The sequence below is a fragment of the Pogona vitticeps genome, chromosome 1 (assembly GCF_051106095.1).
Source record: "Pogona vitticeps strain Pit_001003342236 chromosome 1, PviZW2.1, whole genome shotgun sequence".
NCBI classification, from domain to species: Eukaryota; Metazoa; Chordata; class Lepidosauria; order Squamata; family Agamidae; genus Pogona; species Pogona vitticeps.
The window spans coordinates 254,273,613-254,291,770 of NC_135783.1; the positions used below are offsets into that span (position 1 = coordinate 254,273,613).

At 40.5% G+C, this 18,158-nt stretch overlaps 1 protein-coding gene across 6 annotated transcripts in view; it reads right to left on the minus strand.

The window, feature by feature from the left end:
• The window catches only part of CHID1 (chitinase domain containing 1), a 131,344-nt gene that overhangs the window by 47,590 nt on the left and 65,596 nt on the right, over positions 1-18,158 (minus strand). For all 6 annotated transcript variants that reach the window (XM_072985630.2, XM_072985631.2, XM_078383669.1 and 3 more), the window contains 2 exons: positions 15,429-15,530; positions 13,816-13,971 (listed from right to left, as the gene is read on the minus strand). In XM_072985630.2, the coding sequence (XP_072841731.2) occupies positions 13,816-13,971; positions 15,429-15,530 (258 nt within the window). The remainder of the gene's footprint in view (positions 1-13,815; positions 13,972-15,428; positions 15,531-18,158) is intronic.

Here is an 18,158-nt window from a genome sequence, read left to right on the forward strand (position 1 = left end):
TTCGTGTATTCACTACTTTTGTTATATTTCTTTACCCATTCATTAGTCCATCTTTCTAACTGTATATAATTCAACCATGGGATATTCTTATTCTGAAGGATTTGTTTCATTTGCTCTATCAATCTCATTTTATACAACCAATCTTTCAATCTAATCACTTTTTTTCTTTAAATAATTCTATATACACTTTCATATCGACAGGAAGAGTCTTGTTTCAGTCACTAATCCTAGTGGAGAGTTTAATGAACATGCATTCTTTCTCTATTTATACCATATGTTTAATATTGTCTTTAAAATGGGTTATTAATTTCACTTATTTTATATTTCTTAACCATACCAAATACAGTGGTGCCCCGCTTGATGACGATAATCCATTCCAGGAAAATCACTCTTAAGCGAAATCATCGTCTTCAATGCATTCCAATGGGGAAAAAAAACCATTGGAATGCATTGAAAACCGGTCAATGCATTCCAATGGGGGAAAAAACATTGGAATGCATTGAAAACCGGTCAATACATTCCAATGGAGAAATAGCTCATCGTCCAGCGAGGATTGTCCATAGAGAACCACTGATCAACTGTTTAAAAATGCTGACTTCTGAAGCAGGGGTCCAGAAAGCAGCCATTCTGAGATGGGAGGGAAGCCATTTTATGAAGGGAAGCCATTTTGCGGAGCCGGAAAAACTGTCGTTTAGCGAACAAACGGTTTGCGAAGCAGGCTCCTAATTGACGTCAAGCAAAAAAAAAAACCCCATTGGAACCATTGTTTTGCGATCGCAATAGTGATCGGAAAAAAAAACTCATCGTAAAGCGATTTCGACGTCATGTGGGTAAACGTCAAGTGGGGCACCACTGTAAGTATTTTTCAATATCTACCTGTAATTTTGATGATTCCATTTTCCACCAAAGTACCCTTTCTGGGTTATATATAATTTCTCCAATAAACCTCAACTGATTAGCCAAATAATATTTTTATATATATTTGGTAAACCTATACCACCTTTTTGTTGTTGTTTTATACCAATACTTTATATTTATTCTGGTTCTCTTCCCTTCATTACAATATTTGTTAATCATTCCTTGCCAAAATTTCAAATCATCCTCTGTTAACAGTATTGGTAACATTCTAAATAAAAAAATTAATTTTGGTAAAATTTTCATTTTTATCAATGCAATCCTTCCAAACCAAGAAAATTTAAAATTATTATATCCCTGTAATTTTTAATTACCTTCTTTAATTTATAATAATTATATTCCTTCATTTTTTTTTTTACTAAATCTATACCTAAATATTTAACTCTTTTGGTTCTTTTTATATTTTGTTCCTATATGTGGAAGTATTTACTTACAACATAAGTTTTAACCCATGTAACTTTTTACAAGTTGCAAGGAAGAATTTAAAGCATTTGTGCCTGCAGCTTTTCTCATAACTGTAAGATTTTCTTTATTACATTTTGACTGGTTATTTTCTGAAAGTAATTTTATACATATGGAACACAGAAGCAGTGTAGAGCAATAAAGCTTGTAGAAACAGACAAACTTATGTTGCCTGGAATCACTGCAACATTAGAAAAACTTATATTTGATAGATCAATATAATTGTGATTGTTTGATTTAATTCTAGAGTTAACCCTTAATTGAGATAAATGCCAGCTGTGATTAATACAAGATTCTGATTTTTTTTTCTCTAGAAGATCCCACAAAATCAGTGCACGATCTGTACTATGATCATTGGGAGACGACATTAGCAAAAACAGCTAGGATTTGACTGTAGTTCCTGTATGCCAAAATATTTGAAAGAGCTATTTTGGACTTAAGGAAATGGTGAAAAAAAGGTGCAAGTGCAACACATGCAATGGAGAAATACACACACCCTTTAACCTCTCGGATAAACTAATGTTGCCATACCCACTCTGCAGAATGCAGACCAGAAAACCACGTTCTAATTTCCAAACCCTTTCTTTGAGTTAGACAAGCTGAGGAAGAAAGGCTATATCGGACCAAAAGCTCTATGGACTAGTTGTGTGCATGATTTCCAAAAGATGTCCCTAGAGAGAGGTTGGAGTTAATAAAGAATGTCATTGGAAATCAAGATCAAAATCATCCATACTATGTGAAAGATGAAGAATGGAACAAAAATCAACTCATTTGAAATATGATGTTGGACAGATACCAAAGATATCCAGAAAAGTTAAAGGTATGATCTGTTTAATTCTAGGGTTGTCTATTTCGGAATGTGGTGTGGGGACTGTTTTACATTTTTAAAAAATCATACCCTGAAAATCCTTTGTCGAAACTTTCCCAGATTTGCCATAGTTGCAAGAGCAGACTGTCTGCTCCATCTGTACATTTGGTGCTGCTCTGAAGCCGCCCCTTTTTTAGTTTAGGCTGCCCCAATTTTTAGAATTGCCTTGTAGAATGTTGATTTGCTTCCTGCACAACGACATAGATGCTCTGTTATGCAGGTGTTATGCATTATTTTGTTCCACTATCACAGTTTTTCAGTTAGCAGCTCTAGTAGTCAGCTGCTAAGCAATCTACGAGGAATGACTACAGTCTACACAACAGTTTCAACTTTCCTTGGCAAGTGTCTGCATCTGGTATTTGGAGAAAATGTTTGAATGCCATCAAAAATGGCTATGATGGGTCCATAATATCCACAAAATAGCTGTCACAATAAGGCATGGCCTGTCACAAAATGTCCAATTTTATAAAAGACAAAATGGTAAGAAACAAGAAACTTCCTCAAGATCCTAACTACAAGGCAGTGGTTGAGCTCTAAGTATTCAAATGCAAATTTTTTGTAATGAAAACCATGTTTCCTTTTCTTCTCTCACTTCACAGAAGTCAAACTGATGAAGCTAAAGAACAAGTCATCAGTCTAGGGAACTAGGCAGAAGGCAGAAGTTGGTGTCCTAAGCCAAAGCACGTATCTAACTCAAATGTGACATTGGGAGACACAAAGGAGCCTTCAAGAAGAATGTGGATGTATTCAGACGCAACAACAGCACCTGTTGGTGATTCGTCTACTCAAGAAACAGTAGCCTGAGCTTGTAGAAAAGCCACTGGATCAGACTGTTTCAGTGGAGGCCAGGAGTACATTTGCAGAGTTAAATGTTAACACACCAGCTACACACATTCTTGAGGATGTCTGATCTGACTGGCTGTTGTGTGCAAACATTTGCACAATGTCCAAATCTCAGTTTTTCCTAATTATATGCCATCTGGATTACTGCAACACACTCTACATGGGGCTGTTTATGAAGGCTGTTTGGGACCTTCAGCTGGTCCAAAATGCTGCAGCCAGTCTGAGAGCTAGGGCCAGTCACAGTACCATCTAACATCCATTCACTACCCTGTTTTCCCGAAAATAAGACCTAACCTGAAAATAAGCCCTAGTATGATTATTCAGGATGCTCGTAATATAAGCCCTCCCCCCAAAATAAGCCCGTAAAGTGAAACCCCGCCCTCCACCATTGTGCAGCAACCAGAAGGTGACATGATTGTATTTGAATAAATGCAGATTGTTGTACATGAAAAAAAATAAAACATCTTCAATAAAACATCTATTTTTGTGGAAACATGGTAGTTACTGATCTGGTTCCAGGTACCATTCAAAATGTACCATTATGACCGTTAAAGCCTTATAAAACTTGGGTTCAAGTCATCTAAAAGCCCAAATTCTACCATATAAACCTGTTCAGGTTTTATGAACTGCAGTAGAGATCTTTCTCTCTTAGCCCTGCCACCTACAAAGGTGCATTTGGCAAGAATGCAAAACAGGCGGCTATTCTCCAATAATAATACTCCCCGCCTAGGAAAGTTAGTTTAGCCATCCCCTTAATGTCCTTTTGATGAGGCACAAAAACCAACTTCTTTAGGCAGCTGATTGATAAGGACAGGGGGTTCTGAAGGAGGCTGCCCTTTGACTTGTACTTTTTTTAAAAAAAATACTGTATTTAAAAAGTTTTTAATTATTCTCTGTGAAGGACTGAAATCGTATTTAATTATAAATATTACAGACACTTTTCATATTTAAAATGTATAATTTTAACAGTTATTTTAAAACAATTGTACTGTAGGCCACAATGGGTCCTCATTTCTAGAAGAAAGGTGGGAAATGGAAAAATAAAGATAGATGAGTAGAGGCCAGTCCTGCCCTTTGGAATACAGTAGTCTCAGCTGCCCAGTTATAAAAACTTTTCAGGGACAAGACAGTCAGCATCAACACAAGGAGAAATACTTGTGCATTGCAACTTAATTCCATTTTGTTTCCTGGAAACTTAGCCACACCTCCTAGCAGTGGCATACAGTATTAAGAAGTGTTTTATGGATTACTCTGACTTGAAAAAACTATTTATAATCCAGGGAAAGAGTGTTGTGGGATGGAGGAATAAGGGAAATTTGTGACCTACAATATACCTGTGTGAAAGGAATCAATACACTGCAGCCTCTCAGTTTGAACCCTGTTTTGTTGGAAAAAAAGGAAGCACTAATGCAAATGTTGAAAAAAAATCAAACTTTTTATGTCCTTCTGAATTAAAGATTTCCAATTCTAGCTTTAATGTGAATCAAAATTAACGAGCGTAGTTTCTCAGTGCCTGTAAGCCACATGAATTTGCTTTTTACTGCACTTATATATGGTAATTAAAATTGGTCAGATCGAGCAACCACTTATTAGAAGTGATAATAAATGAAGTTATTTTTCAAAATGCTGTGTGAGCTAATCTGTAGCAATCTAGCATGCAAACATGGAAGAGCTGAAAGGCACTGAAGTAGCAAGTAAGTTAATAACAGCTAACAGAATCTTGGTGCCACCTTGAACAGTTTCTTTAAAGGTGATGAATAGGGAAGATGAAATCACAACCACTGCATCCAGCAGCAGCCAGGAAACTAAATTGTAGAAAGGGTATTTTAGACATCAGACAACAAACAAAACAGCATTGACTGATTCACACTCAGCAGTTTGGTTGTAACAATAGTGGTAGTCTTAAGTAAAACTGTACAGCAAGATACACTCTCACTGCATCCTCTGAATTCTAGCTGGAAGAAATAAGAGAAGCAAAGATACCCAGCAATGTCTCCCTTGACCTTCAAACAGCCAGTGAAGGGGGATCTATTAACTAAACTCTAAATTATCTGTATTCTACTTGCTGCTTTGTCAGTTTTGTGATCAGTGATATTTGCATGAATGGACCTCAACAGATGGGAAACCTTAACATTTGAGCATTCAGAATGGAGGCAGGTGGTGCAGCATGGCCTCTCCCAATTTGAAGAGACACTTGTTCAGCAGGCCAAGGCAAAGAGGCAGTCCTGAAACCAGCAAAATCAGGGAGCTGGACAGGGGACAGATTGTATTTGTCTTCAGTGTGGAAGGGATTGTCACTCTCAAATTGGCCTTCTCAGCCACACTAGACATTGTTCCAAGTCCTCCATACAGAGCACGTTACCATAGTCTCTCGAGACTGAAGGATGCCTGCTAAAGTTGGTTTGCTGTCTAACTCTTCCAAGACAGGCAGGCACTCAATGTTATTTAGTGCCTCTTCGATTACTACATTCTTTCTGGAATATAGCTCAGAGTAGTGCTGCACCCAGCGGTCCATCTGCTGTGTTTGGTCCTGGATGATCACACCTGTGGCAGACTTCAAGGGAGCAGATTTCTTCTGTATTGGACCTAAAGCCTGCTTGACACCATCATACTTTCTTTTGATGTTACCTGTGTCTGCTGCTATCTGTATCTGAGAGCAGAGCTGAAGCCAATAATCGATGGAACATCTCCTCCACTATTCTTTGATCATGAGTCTTGCTGATGTCAATACGTAGTCTTCCTTCCTTTTGTGTGTGATACAATCTCTTTGTTCACAGTTTTATTCTATTACACACTAGGGAGTGATCAGTATCACAATCAGTGCTCTGGTAACTTTGTTTGATCGTAATACTAGGAAAGCTAGAACATCTAGTGAGGATCGAATTGAGCTGATGCCAATGCTTTGATCTTGGATGTCTCCAGGAAAATGTGTTAAAGCTTTGTATTAAAGAACATGTTGCTGACACAAAGACCACAATAACAGCAAAACTCCAGCAAGCGTTGGTCATTTTTGTTCATCTTCCCAATGCCAATATGGCCTAGACAAGTGGGCCAAGAATTGTGATCAGCACCAACTCTAACATTATTGATTGATTGATTGATTGATTGATTGATTGATTGATTGATTGATTGATTGATTGATTGATTGATTGATTGATTGGACTTATATACCGCCCCATAGCGCTACAAGCACTCTCCGGGCAGTTTACAATTTTTAATTATACAGGCTACACATTGCCCCCCCAGCAAGCTGGGTACTCATTTTACCGACCTCGGAAGGATGGAAGGCTGAGTCAACCTTGAGCCGGCTACCTGGGATTTGAACCCCAGGTCGTGAGCACAGTTTTAGCTGCAGTACAGCGTTTTAACCACTGCGCCACGAGGCTCTTATAAACATTAAATTCTCTGAGAATGAACGGTGGCTTTCTCTCGGGGACTTTTTTGATAGTAGCTGCCAGATCGTCATAGAATTTGTCTTTGACTTCTGTTGTGGACAACAGTATTGGTACATATGCAAGAGGTACATATAAAGAGGGTGACCAGTCCTGCTGATGAGTGGAGCTGCAGAGAGAGGGTTCTTTCACTCCCCACAGTAGGTGGAACAATGCATCTCAGCAGAGTATTTCTGACCACAAAGCCAACATCATATTCCCTGGTCTCATTCAATGGTTTTCCTTTCCAGAAGAATGAGCTTTTTTTCTTTGACAGATCCCGTGTCTGGTAATCTCGTCTCTTGCGACAATCTGGAGTCTACTCAGTTCCATGTTGACGACAGCTGTCTTGTGCACCTCATCTATTTCCTGCAGGTCATTAGAAAATCCAGGGATCATTGTCCGAACATTCCAGGTGCCCAACTTCGAGTCAGACAAACCTATGAGTCAGACAAGCAGAAAACCACCATTTCTGCTCTGTGAACAATCCACAGTGAGTTTCCTTTGTTCCCCTGATCTCATTTCCTCTCCCCTTCTTTATGCTCTGATACCCTCCTGTACCATGGTGACAGTTAATTGAGGTAGTTGCAGAAATTAAGGATGCAACAAATACTCTGTATTTTTTTAATCCTAATGATCCTTGACATTTTGCCCCAGCAGGGAATCCCTCCAGGAGTTCCATGGAGATCAAGGAATTTCCCAGAGCAGCAGTAGAAGAAATACTGAATGCTGTTTTGTTGTCTTGCTCTTCTGCTTTGAAAACTAGAGGGCAGGGGAAATAGCTAAATAAATAATCATAAATTTAAAATGCAATGTGGTGAAATAAAATATTATAACAACAGAATCTCAGAATACAGGAAGAGTCAGTAAAAGCAACAACAACCATGAGTATTACTGGAGTATGTTTGTCTTTGCAAAATGAGGGGCATCACAGACTTCATTGTTTGCTCTTCTGTTCTCAACAGCCAAGTAATCGACCACAATGACTGATATTCTAGTTAACATTCACTATTTGCTTGCATATTAGTAGTTAAGATTTGTCTGTTCTATAATGAATGGCATTAACGCCTGTGCAATAACTAAAGAAGTACATGAAGGACTTGTGGGAAGAAACTGAAGATATTTTGCTCATTGAGATATCATGGGGAAGAGAAGAAAAGAGAAGGAAAATCCTATGAAAAGCTATCTGACTGAGAAACATCTACATTTGCATCCATAGTGGGGAATCTTGGCAGCAGTTGCTGAATTGTGGCAATAGTGGCACAGGAAACGTGGCAGCACTGCAGCCCATCGTGCACTCCCATTATCCACCATAGTGTAAATTAAGGCCAGTGACAACAAGCCAGGATGTTTATGTTACATTTCAATCGGGCTCATATAATCAGTCAATTGCAGCCAAATCCTATTTCCCAAACAGAATACAGTAAGCCCATTGACTCAATGGAGTTCACATAAGTGTTGACTTATGTGTTGACTAGATTCTCAGAAAAGTCATCTTGCTTTTCAAATTCAATTAGAGACTGGAGCCCTCTATGTGAACTCAGTTGTTAGCAGCCATTTACATCCTCCTGTAACAATCTAGTTGGTGGTCTATGATGTAAACAGTGGTACTAACAAATTTATAAACAAACATTTGTTTTCTTTAATATGCAGTGAATAAATATTATTCATTAATAATATAAGTCCATTTTGTAAGCATTTGGAAAGCTCTGCAGGAAACACAATATAAAATTTAGAAGTCCCACAAGATTTATTTTAGGAACATGAGAATGGGATCTTGAAACAATTGATAAGGATACAGCAAACATTCTCAGACTGTTGCATGTTTCATCCTGTAGGTGCAGAACCTCATATTTAAAGGAGGGGAAGGGTCCTTAAGCAAGTGGAATCTTTCACCTTGCCACCAGTGAAACTGGTGGACTCTCCCAGGTCCCCACATCATTTTTGGAAAATGCTCCTCCTTTGCCCAAATATCTCAAATCAATTGGAAAAAACATATAGCTCTCTCATGTAATAATTTATATACATCTCATTTCATAAATAGGCATGACGGAATGGTATCATTTTGTCACTGTATGACAGGGTCACAGATACAGCAGTTCTGATAAGTGACTTTTTTAAAAATAGTTGCCTTAATTTGAACTAAACCTTGGCTAAAGAGCCAACCACATCAGTAATACCCATTCATGCCCTCCTACTCAAGCAAAGAAAGGGGGAAAAACTCTTTAAACCTCAGTTCACTCTAACTTGATGCTAATAAAATCTCTGAAATAATTCCTAAGCATTCAGCCAAAATGTCGACAATTAGGAGCTGAGCGCTAACATGTGCCATAAGGGCAAGTGTCTGCTGAAACTTTAGTTGTTGTACACATACCCGGTTTGTGTTTCATTTGAACAGGGGAAAAGCAAAGGCACAAAACACAGGTAGTGTATCTTGGACAGGGAGCCAGACAGAAGGGTCTGGAACTGGACCAAGCAACCAACTACTATTAAATAGCTCACTAGGTGACCTTGCCTTAGTCATTCTCCCTCTCCTATTCTAACCTTCCTGGTTGTCATGAAGGTAAAGTGAGAGAATAATGTATGTTGTCTTGATCTCACAGGAAGAAAGACAAAATGCACATTTAATAATTTAGTATTGGTAGTCGCAGAAGCAGCAGACATTCCTACAATGTGACTTAATCACAAGAGCTCTTCCAGCATATTCAACACCATTAATTTTAAAAAGATTATTTAGCAATGAGAAACAGCAAAGAAAGGCCTGCAGTTTGTTACACACCAGCAAGCACACCAAACAAAATACCGTATTTTTCCATCTATAAGACACTACTTTTTCCTAAAATCATTACCCTAAAAATTGAGGGACATCTTTTATACAGAAGTAAGCTGAGACCGCTGAAGAGAGAACAAGACAACACTGTACCTTCCCTCTCTAAACAATCTTGCTTCAGCCACGAGGCTTAGTGTCCTCCAATCACGAGCCTTATGGAACTGACGTCAGCTAATCCTGAACAAACCAATTGGAACACACCTCCTCGGAGGCGGAGCCTGTAGGCTCAAGATTCAACAGAGACTCAAAATGTCCGATATTCTGAGCTTGGAGGCTGAATCCTCAAACTAAGTTTTCTTAATTTTTAGGTTAGAAAATTGGGGGGGGGGCTGTCTTATAAATGGGGGCATGTTATAAACAGAAAAATATGGTAGTCATTAGGCAGGTTCTAGTTCTGTATACATCTTGCCTCCCAGACCTTGGCAATACATGAATTCAAAACCCACCACAGCTCTTAAGAGTAATGGTGAAAATTTAAAAAGTGCAATCCAGACATCCAACCCCACATATACACACATGGCTGAAAGCCAAGCAGAGAAATATTATCTCATGAATCACGTGACTCAGATGATAGATCTGGAGAGGTGGCAAATTGTACATGCTCCTCTGCCCTTATCATACAGAGAGCTAACGATCATCCTCCCAACCATATTTTCCCTCCAGTAGCAGTGGTGTGAACATCTACTGCCATTCCACCAATGGAACATGAGAGAAGGAAAACAGCTAGCAGGGCTTGATGAAACCCACAAAGTTTCTGAGAAAGGCACCCCTTTGCAATGGAACTTTAAACAATTATTTGCTGCCAACACAAAAGAGCAGCAGTGGGAGAGACAGCAGACATGTCCACCTCACACACAATACATTGCTGTGACCAAGGACTCCCCAAAGGGAGAACAGGAATGGTTAAGATCACCCACAGTGTTGCCACATTACAAAACAAATGCCTCACAGCAATGGCAGGTAGCAGCAATGGGGAAGGAAGAGGCAGATCCTCCTGCCTCTGACAGTGTAGCATTCTGTGCCAGCCCATCTGAGAAAAGTTAATGTCTTTAGGATGATATTGTTGAGATTTCAGATCATTGCCAAAATGAGATTTTTTTTCCCTGTGATTCGCTACTCTACAGTGCTGCCACAAACAGTCCTTGCCTACTGCATCCACTGCCCTCATCTATGCCATCTGCTGTACTACAGTACAGCAATATTCTGCGCCTTCTTACTGTCTGCCAGAATTGTCAATGGGGCTGCTGAAGTCTGCCAGTTGCTGCTACTGGATCAGCTGTAGCTAGCCAAAATCTCACCCACAGCAGTAGCGAGGCACGCCACGTACCTCACCGCATAAGGCTGAAACCAAGAAATGAATGTAAAGGTGGACGAGCAACACTCTGCCTAGCTAGCTGTCCTAGTGAAGCCTCCTTGAAGAGCACAATCCTCAACATGTCTGATCAAAGTTCCACTGAGTTCAGTCAAAGCACAGGACAGAGCACCGAAGTGCCACCTTACTCTTAAATGAAAGCATTCCATGATATTGTTCTTACACTTCTTAATACATTACATCATTTTGAGAGATAATTTGCACCTGTCCCAGTTGCACTTCAAGACTCGTGACTTTCTTCCCAAAGATATACTGCTGAAATAAGCCACGCCTAATCATTCTATAGGTATATCCCATAGGCCTCCCAAAGAGGCATCTTCCAAAGATGAGACAGCAACCATCCTTCTAATATGCCATAACTTTCAGGGAAGCTCTCACTTCTAGCTGCTCCAAGTATCACATTTTATTACTAATTATTTATAGCATGGCAGGCAGCCAACATAGTTCTCGGTGGAATTTTACGCCCTTAACACAGTTTGCAAGGAATCCTCTTTTGTCTTTGAACAGAAGAATTCAATGCCAAGTCCTTTAGATTTTCCAACAAATAGCAAACATTTTTCAGTGTGTACATCATCTTAGAAGACCCTCTTAGGATGATTTTAAAATACTGAAGGGTATATATGATCTTGTGGTAAGTCTTGAATGTATTTCAAATGCCCTCACCAGCCAAAAAACCCCACAAATATAGTATATTTGCAACTGTACTGAAGTTCACCTACAGTGTTTTTGGCTTGCTTTCCTCTTAGCTACAAAAGGAAAACACTTACACTGTTTCCTACTTATCCTTTAAGTTAAACAGTTCACTGGATGACTTTCGTCAAACCTACAAAACATTCTGTCAAACAAGGATCATAGAATCATATAACAAAGCAACAACAAAGTCTTCATACTCATTTAAGAGTACTATAATAGGTTTATTTCAGTGGAAGCTCTCGTGGATAGTGGATTGTATTCTATGAAGAGATGAGGGGGTCACTATCAGCACCCTTGGTGGGTCATCTGCCTTCATCCCACACCCACAGGAGGCTTTGTTGTAAGATGGAACCCCTGAGCCTCAGGCGGGCACAGATGCAGGCAGCAGGCCCTAGGCAGAAAGGAGGAGATGGAAACAGATGATGGGACCCAGATGAGGAAGAAGATGGAAGGACACAGGCAGCAGAGCACTGACATGGATAAAGGAGGGGAAGACAGAGGAGGCAGAAGGTTGGACAGAGACAGAGTCAACTAGGAGCACTGAGATGGAAGAAAAGGCAGTGTGAGGCAAGTTGGCCAAGGAACTGGATTCCATCTTTTGTGCACTGGCATCATGGACTATACATATGTAGAGGACTGCTGGCCTGGGTGCTGGTGGAAGTCCCACTGTCTAAAGAAAGAAAGTGTGGAAGGGTAGCTTCCATTGTGAGGACCTCAGGGTTACCTCCTTGCCTCACTCGTGACTAGGAGTCTTGACATCTGGCAGAGCATCTGTCCCACAATGTGAACCCAGAACAGGCACTCAAGGGAGGAGAGACAAAAGAAGTGGCAATAATATCTTCAGGAGGGACCAGGGACACATGCATATTACAGCTGTCAGTACAAGACATGTTTATGGGATGTTGAGTAGCATCAGACTGTTTTAAAGCCCCAGTGCCACCACCAGATGGTTGATTCCTTTACCCCAGTGATAGCAACTTAAGGTTGGGCGTGGGCTGAGATGCCCGAGGGGCTAATGAAGGAAACTCAGCCCCCTGAGGAAGCTTTGTGGTGCGGTGGTTAAACTGCTGTACTGCAGCTAACACTGTGCTCACAACCGAGGGTTCAATCCCAGGTAGCCGGCTCAAGGTTGACTCAGCCTTCTATCCTTCTGAGGTTGGTAAAATAAGTACCCAGCTCATTTTTCTGGGGGGGGGGGCAATGTGTAGCCTGCATAATTAACTTGTAAACCACCTAGAGAGTGCTTGAAGCGCTATGGTTGGTATATAAGCAGCACACTTTGCTTTGCTTTGACAGGTTGGGAGGCAACTGGCAGTTTCTTTGTCCCCTGTCCCCCCAATGCTAATAAAATGAAGTTCAAGTAGCTCTAGGAGTCCCAGATGGATGGAGGTCATGTCTGAGGAGATACCATACCACAAGACTTTGTGTTGGTTGCACACATTAAGATGCCCCTGTGGTGAAGCATCCCAGCATTTTGATCACATCATTACAGGTTATTTATCTGCTGCAGTGGTGTCAGGTCTTTCCAAACTTAATGCAATTTGTTCCTGAATGATCTTTATGTGCGTAGAAGAAACACAAAACACTGGTGTACTGAAGAGTGAGTCTGGCGAGGAAAACTGTCAACACACAGGAGAACCCAAGGCAAGGATGCTGACAGAAAAAACTGAACAGGGTAGGAGTGGTATGGGAAAGGGGTGAACTCACTGAAAGAGAGAAATAAAATAGGTGTGTGGGGGGGAATGGGCACAGCAGGCACAGGGTTAAAGGGGAGAAACCAAGGGTAGAAAGAACCTCACCCAGTTTCTGTGGATGAAATAAGATAAACAGGAGGGCTTGAAAGAGGTGGCAAAGGATGCTGAAACCTAGGGACCTATGGACTAAAGAGGACAAGGTGGCTGAAGAGGCCAGCGTCAGGTGTGGTGAAAAGGACAACCGGTTGTCACAACGACTCAAAACTAAGCAGCAGAATCTGTAACTTTGAGAGAGAATGGGCCAAATCGGTTATGACAAAAAGTGGTTTCTTTCTCTTTCCTTAGTTTGATCACAAATGAAGTTAAAGGTAAGAGTAAAAAGAGAAAGCATTGGAGGGAGGTAATTAACCCTCTGCCTCCCGCATCTTACTTCCCATTGCCCCCCACTGTCCACGGTTTCAGCCATTTTTCTCCAGTCCTGGCTACCTGTTGGCTTCAGAGCAAGGCAAAGTAGAATAATGGCTGAAGCAAGTGGAGAAGCAGCAAGAGAGGAGTCAGAGGGAAAGGTTGACTGCTCTATCCCCACCCAAACATGAGATGTGAAATGACCGCTCCATCTAATCCTTTAGTATTAAGCAAGTATGTTGATGTATGAAGTCAAGACAGTAAAAATAATGATTTTTTATGCAACTCTCTAGAAACCTTGCCTGTTACCAATGATTGGTTCCCCCGAAGCACTGAGTGCTGAGTAGTCCATGCCATAGAAATTCAGGCCCAGGAGGAGTTTGCTTCTCCATTTGGATTCTGGGTCCAGCATCTGAACACATGCTTGCATCCAAGGTAGAGGAGAATTAGGACCTGGCCTGCAGAAAGAGCAAAGAAATGGTTTATCTATACACACATATGGATGCACAGTAGTATGGCACTCATCACGTCTATAGCTTTTTTCAGTGGCATTGAACTGTGCAATTTTGTACTGAATTTTTCAAGCATACAGCCTTCAGTTATTTAAAATAAAATTATTTTTATAAAAGGCTTTTGCTCAATCCTGGACAGTTTGTTTCTTTTGTAACATTTTTCCTGTCTCTGTTTCACCCTGCCCATTGCTGGCTAGAGGCATCTGAAATGTTAAAAGCCCTAAAGAAGAAGAGAGCACATTCTATGTAATGAGGAATTCTGTTTGTACTTTGCTTTGACAAGCTATTGCATGATTTCTCTTATCTGGTGTACACACTTCAGACTGACAGATATAACAACATATGAACACTTAAGACAACATTTGATAAAGCAGAAAGAAAATGTTTTGTCTACTTCTGTCAGAACCAACTTAATGTAAAGAGAGAGTAAAGTAAATGCGGGATTACATTCTTAGCTGTCCAGTCTAGGCATCACATGAGATAGGGGTTTTAGAGATCTGCCTGCCCATGTGAAAATGGGCAAAAACATCAATATATGCAAGACAACAAGAACAGCAATCACTTGCCAGGAAATCATTGGTCTTCATTAATGTTTACATAAATTGATGTAGCTAATTGCAGCTAACTGAAGAGATGCCATGGTATGCCTCAGCTTTGCATGTCCAGTCCCACCTGACTGTGCAACCAAGATGCAGCCTGGCACTCTATCAATTAGCTGCAATTAGCCACAATACATTACGCAAAACATATGTAAAAACCTGTAGGGGTTTAGCCAGTATATTTACTGTGCATTCAAGTCAGTATTCTGACTGTTTCAACATGCTTCTTAATACATACTGCTCAACTGAATCAGTGCCTATTTATAATTATTTTTATTCTGCCTTTCCACTGTTCAATCTTCAAGGATTGCTCAAGTCACTAATTTTTTAAAAAAACACCAATTACCATAAAACCTATTTAGCACACTGAAATATAAAAAAGAAACAATTAATGAAAACATGCCAGCACAAGGAAACATTGAACTGTTAAACCAGCTAATATTTATGGCCCTGGTATTAGTCAAGTATCTTACGTTCCACAGTGGTAATAAAGACCAATTCTCTTCAAAATGAATTGGCAGAAGTGTAATTTAAACAAGACAAGTCTCAGGCACACCATAGTGAGCTTGTTGGGATTTAGTTCCAAGCAAAAATGTTAAGATTTGGGCTGCAACCTAGGAAGGGCTGTACTGTCCTAGAAACAAACATTTAAAATGAATGCCCACACATTTTCAGCTATAACCCACAATCATCCCACTGCTTTCATGGGGTAATAATTGGAATTGATACGAGCTCCAGATGTGCAGCTGTGGTTCAGCATGCCTAGTTCAGCTATGATACACTTTTCTGTTTTTACTGCCTTACCGTTGTGGAGCCGAATAATCATATGTCATCAGGCTGAAGCTGTCCACTACTGGAGCGAGGAGATCAAATTCTTTCTTCGTGAATGTTCCCAACTGGTTGGTTCTTTTGAAGAAGAAAAAACCACACAAAGAGAAATATTGTTATTATTTATTTATATAGCAACATCCATGTACAAGATCAGTTATCCCTACCCCAAAGAGCTCACAATCTATATGTTGACCACATGGGAGGAGAAAGGAAACACAAATAGAGCAAATATGGGGGAAATTCATGGTTGTTTCATTTGCATTAGCTTAGATTTTGTCCCAGGACATGGACCTAGCATGTTCTGACACAGCCTTCACAGAAAAGTTGGGAACTGAAAGAAAGGACATAATCTTTTCATCTGATGAAATCTGCATCCAAAAATTGGAATCCTGTAGCCTCTTTTCAAATGGTAGACTTCTAATTGCTTTGGGTAGGTGGGGCTTGAATATTTTTAGGAAAACAGATGTGCAAGAAAATTGGCTTATAAAGTAAAGTAATGGCTGGTATACAGTGGTTCCTCGCATTACGTTAATTCGTTCCAGCGAAATCACTGTAAAATGAAAAAATCATAATGCGAAAATAAAAAGCCCATTGAAACACATTAAAAACCGTTTAATGAGTTCCAATGGGCTGGAAACTCACCGTCCAGCGAAGATCCTCCATAGGGCGGCCATTTTTGGTGGCTGTCTTGCGAGGAATCTGTCCCAGAAAACAGCGGGGAGCCATTTTATTTACCCTGCGGCCATTCTGAAACCGCCGATCAGCTGTTCTAAAATCGTCATTTTGCAAAGAATCGGTTCCCAAAGCAGGGAACCGATTATTGCAAAGTGAAAAAACCCCATTCAGACCATTGTTTTGCAATCGCAATTGCCCCACATTAGATCTTCGTAATGAGGTTTCGTCGTAATGCGGGGCAATCATAAAGCGAGGCACCACTGTACTACACTCTAAGCTTGATTACTCAGGAAAAAAATCAGAAGACCTTACTCGAGCATTTCATTTATACTACGTCCTGGTTCTGTACAGTGGTGCCTCGCTTAACGCGCGCCTCGCTGAGCGATGAAATCGCTTAACGAGGGGCTCTGGGCCATCGCTGGAGCATTCGCTCAACGATGGCCCCTATGGTGTTTTTTCGCTTTGCGATATTCGCTAAGCGATTCGCTTAGTGAATATCACATAACGAAGCGGGGGAGAACAGCTGATCGGCGGTTCCAAAATGGCCATCGGAAGGTCCGCACCGCATTTTCGCGCCCTGCCCTCGCTTACCGAGGGCGCGAAAATGGCGGCGCTATGGAGGAACATCGCTTAACGGTGAGTTTTAAAGCCACAGGAACACATTGAACGAAGTTCAATGCATTTCTATGGCTTTTTAAATTCCGTTTAGCGATGTTTCGCTATAGCGAAGGTTAATCCAGAACGGATTAACCTCGCTATGAGAGGCAACACTGTATATGGGTAGTGAAGCATCTGCTTTTTGATGGTATCATGACTCCCTGACAATGATGCTTAAAACTCTGGTGACATTGAACTGCCCTCAGCACCAGCACTTTGATGGTGGCTGTAGATTTATTATCAGACCATGAGATACATTTCATTAATATTTTTATTAATACATTAATAACATTAATAACATAAGATATTCAGCAGTTCATCTAAGTTTACAAATGCAATAAAAATAATATATGACCTTGATTGTTTAGTCCCAATTTATGAGTCCAATCAAACACTGGCCTTTGACAGACTAGAAGAGTAAAACTAAAACATTGGAACCCTGCTGTTGTTCTTATGTGCCATCAATGAATGAGTAGTCTCTAAAATGTCCCGTCTTCAACTGCCCTGCCCTGCTCTTGTAAACTTGAGTCTGCGGCTTCCTTTAGGGAGTCAGTTCATCTCATATTTGGTCTTCCTCTTCTCCTGCTGCTTTCCACCTTTCCCAGCTTTATTGTTTTATTCCAGAAAATCCTACCTTCTCATGATCTGCCCAAAGTAGGAAAGCCTCAATATCATCATTTTTATCTCCAGAGATATTTCAGGTTTGATTTGATCTAGGCCCCACTTGTTACTCTTTGCAGCAGTCTAGGGTACGCACAAAGCTCTCCTCCAGCACCACATTTCAATCAAATTATTTATCGCCTGTCAGCTTTCTGTGCTGTCAAGCTTTCACACCTGTACATACTGAGAGATAAAAGAACGTGACTGACCTTGGCCTTGGTCTCCAGTGACACACCCTTACACAGGATGATCTTTTCTCGCTCTTTCATTAACTGCCCTTCCTAGTCTCAGATTTCTTCTGATTTCTTGGCTGCAATTTCTATTTGGATTGATGTTTGAACCAATGTATACAAAGTCTCTACGGTGGTGCCTCACAAGATGAACGCCTCGCGGGATGAAAAACCCGCAAGATGAATGTTTTGCAATCGCTATGGTGCCTCGCAAGACGGCTTCTTCTATGGCTGTGCTTCGCAAGACAATTTTTTCCCCAAGACCAATGCCTCGCAAGATGAAAAAATTTCATTCGTCTTGCGAGGTTCCCATAGGAATGGACTGCAGTGCATTCCTATGGGAAACTGCTTTTTGCAAAACAATTTTTCACAAGACAGCGCTACTCGCGGAACGAATTACATTCGTCTTGCGAAGCACTACTGTATTTCAATTTTTTTCATTGCCAGTGCTAAAGTTCTATCATTCTTCTGTAGTCATGAT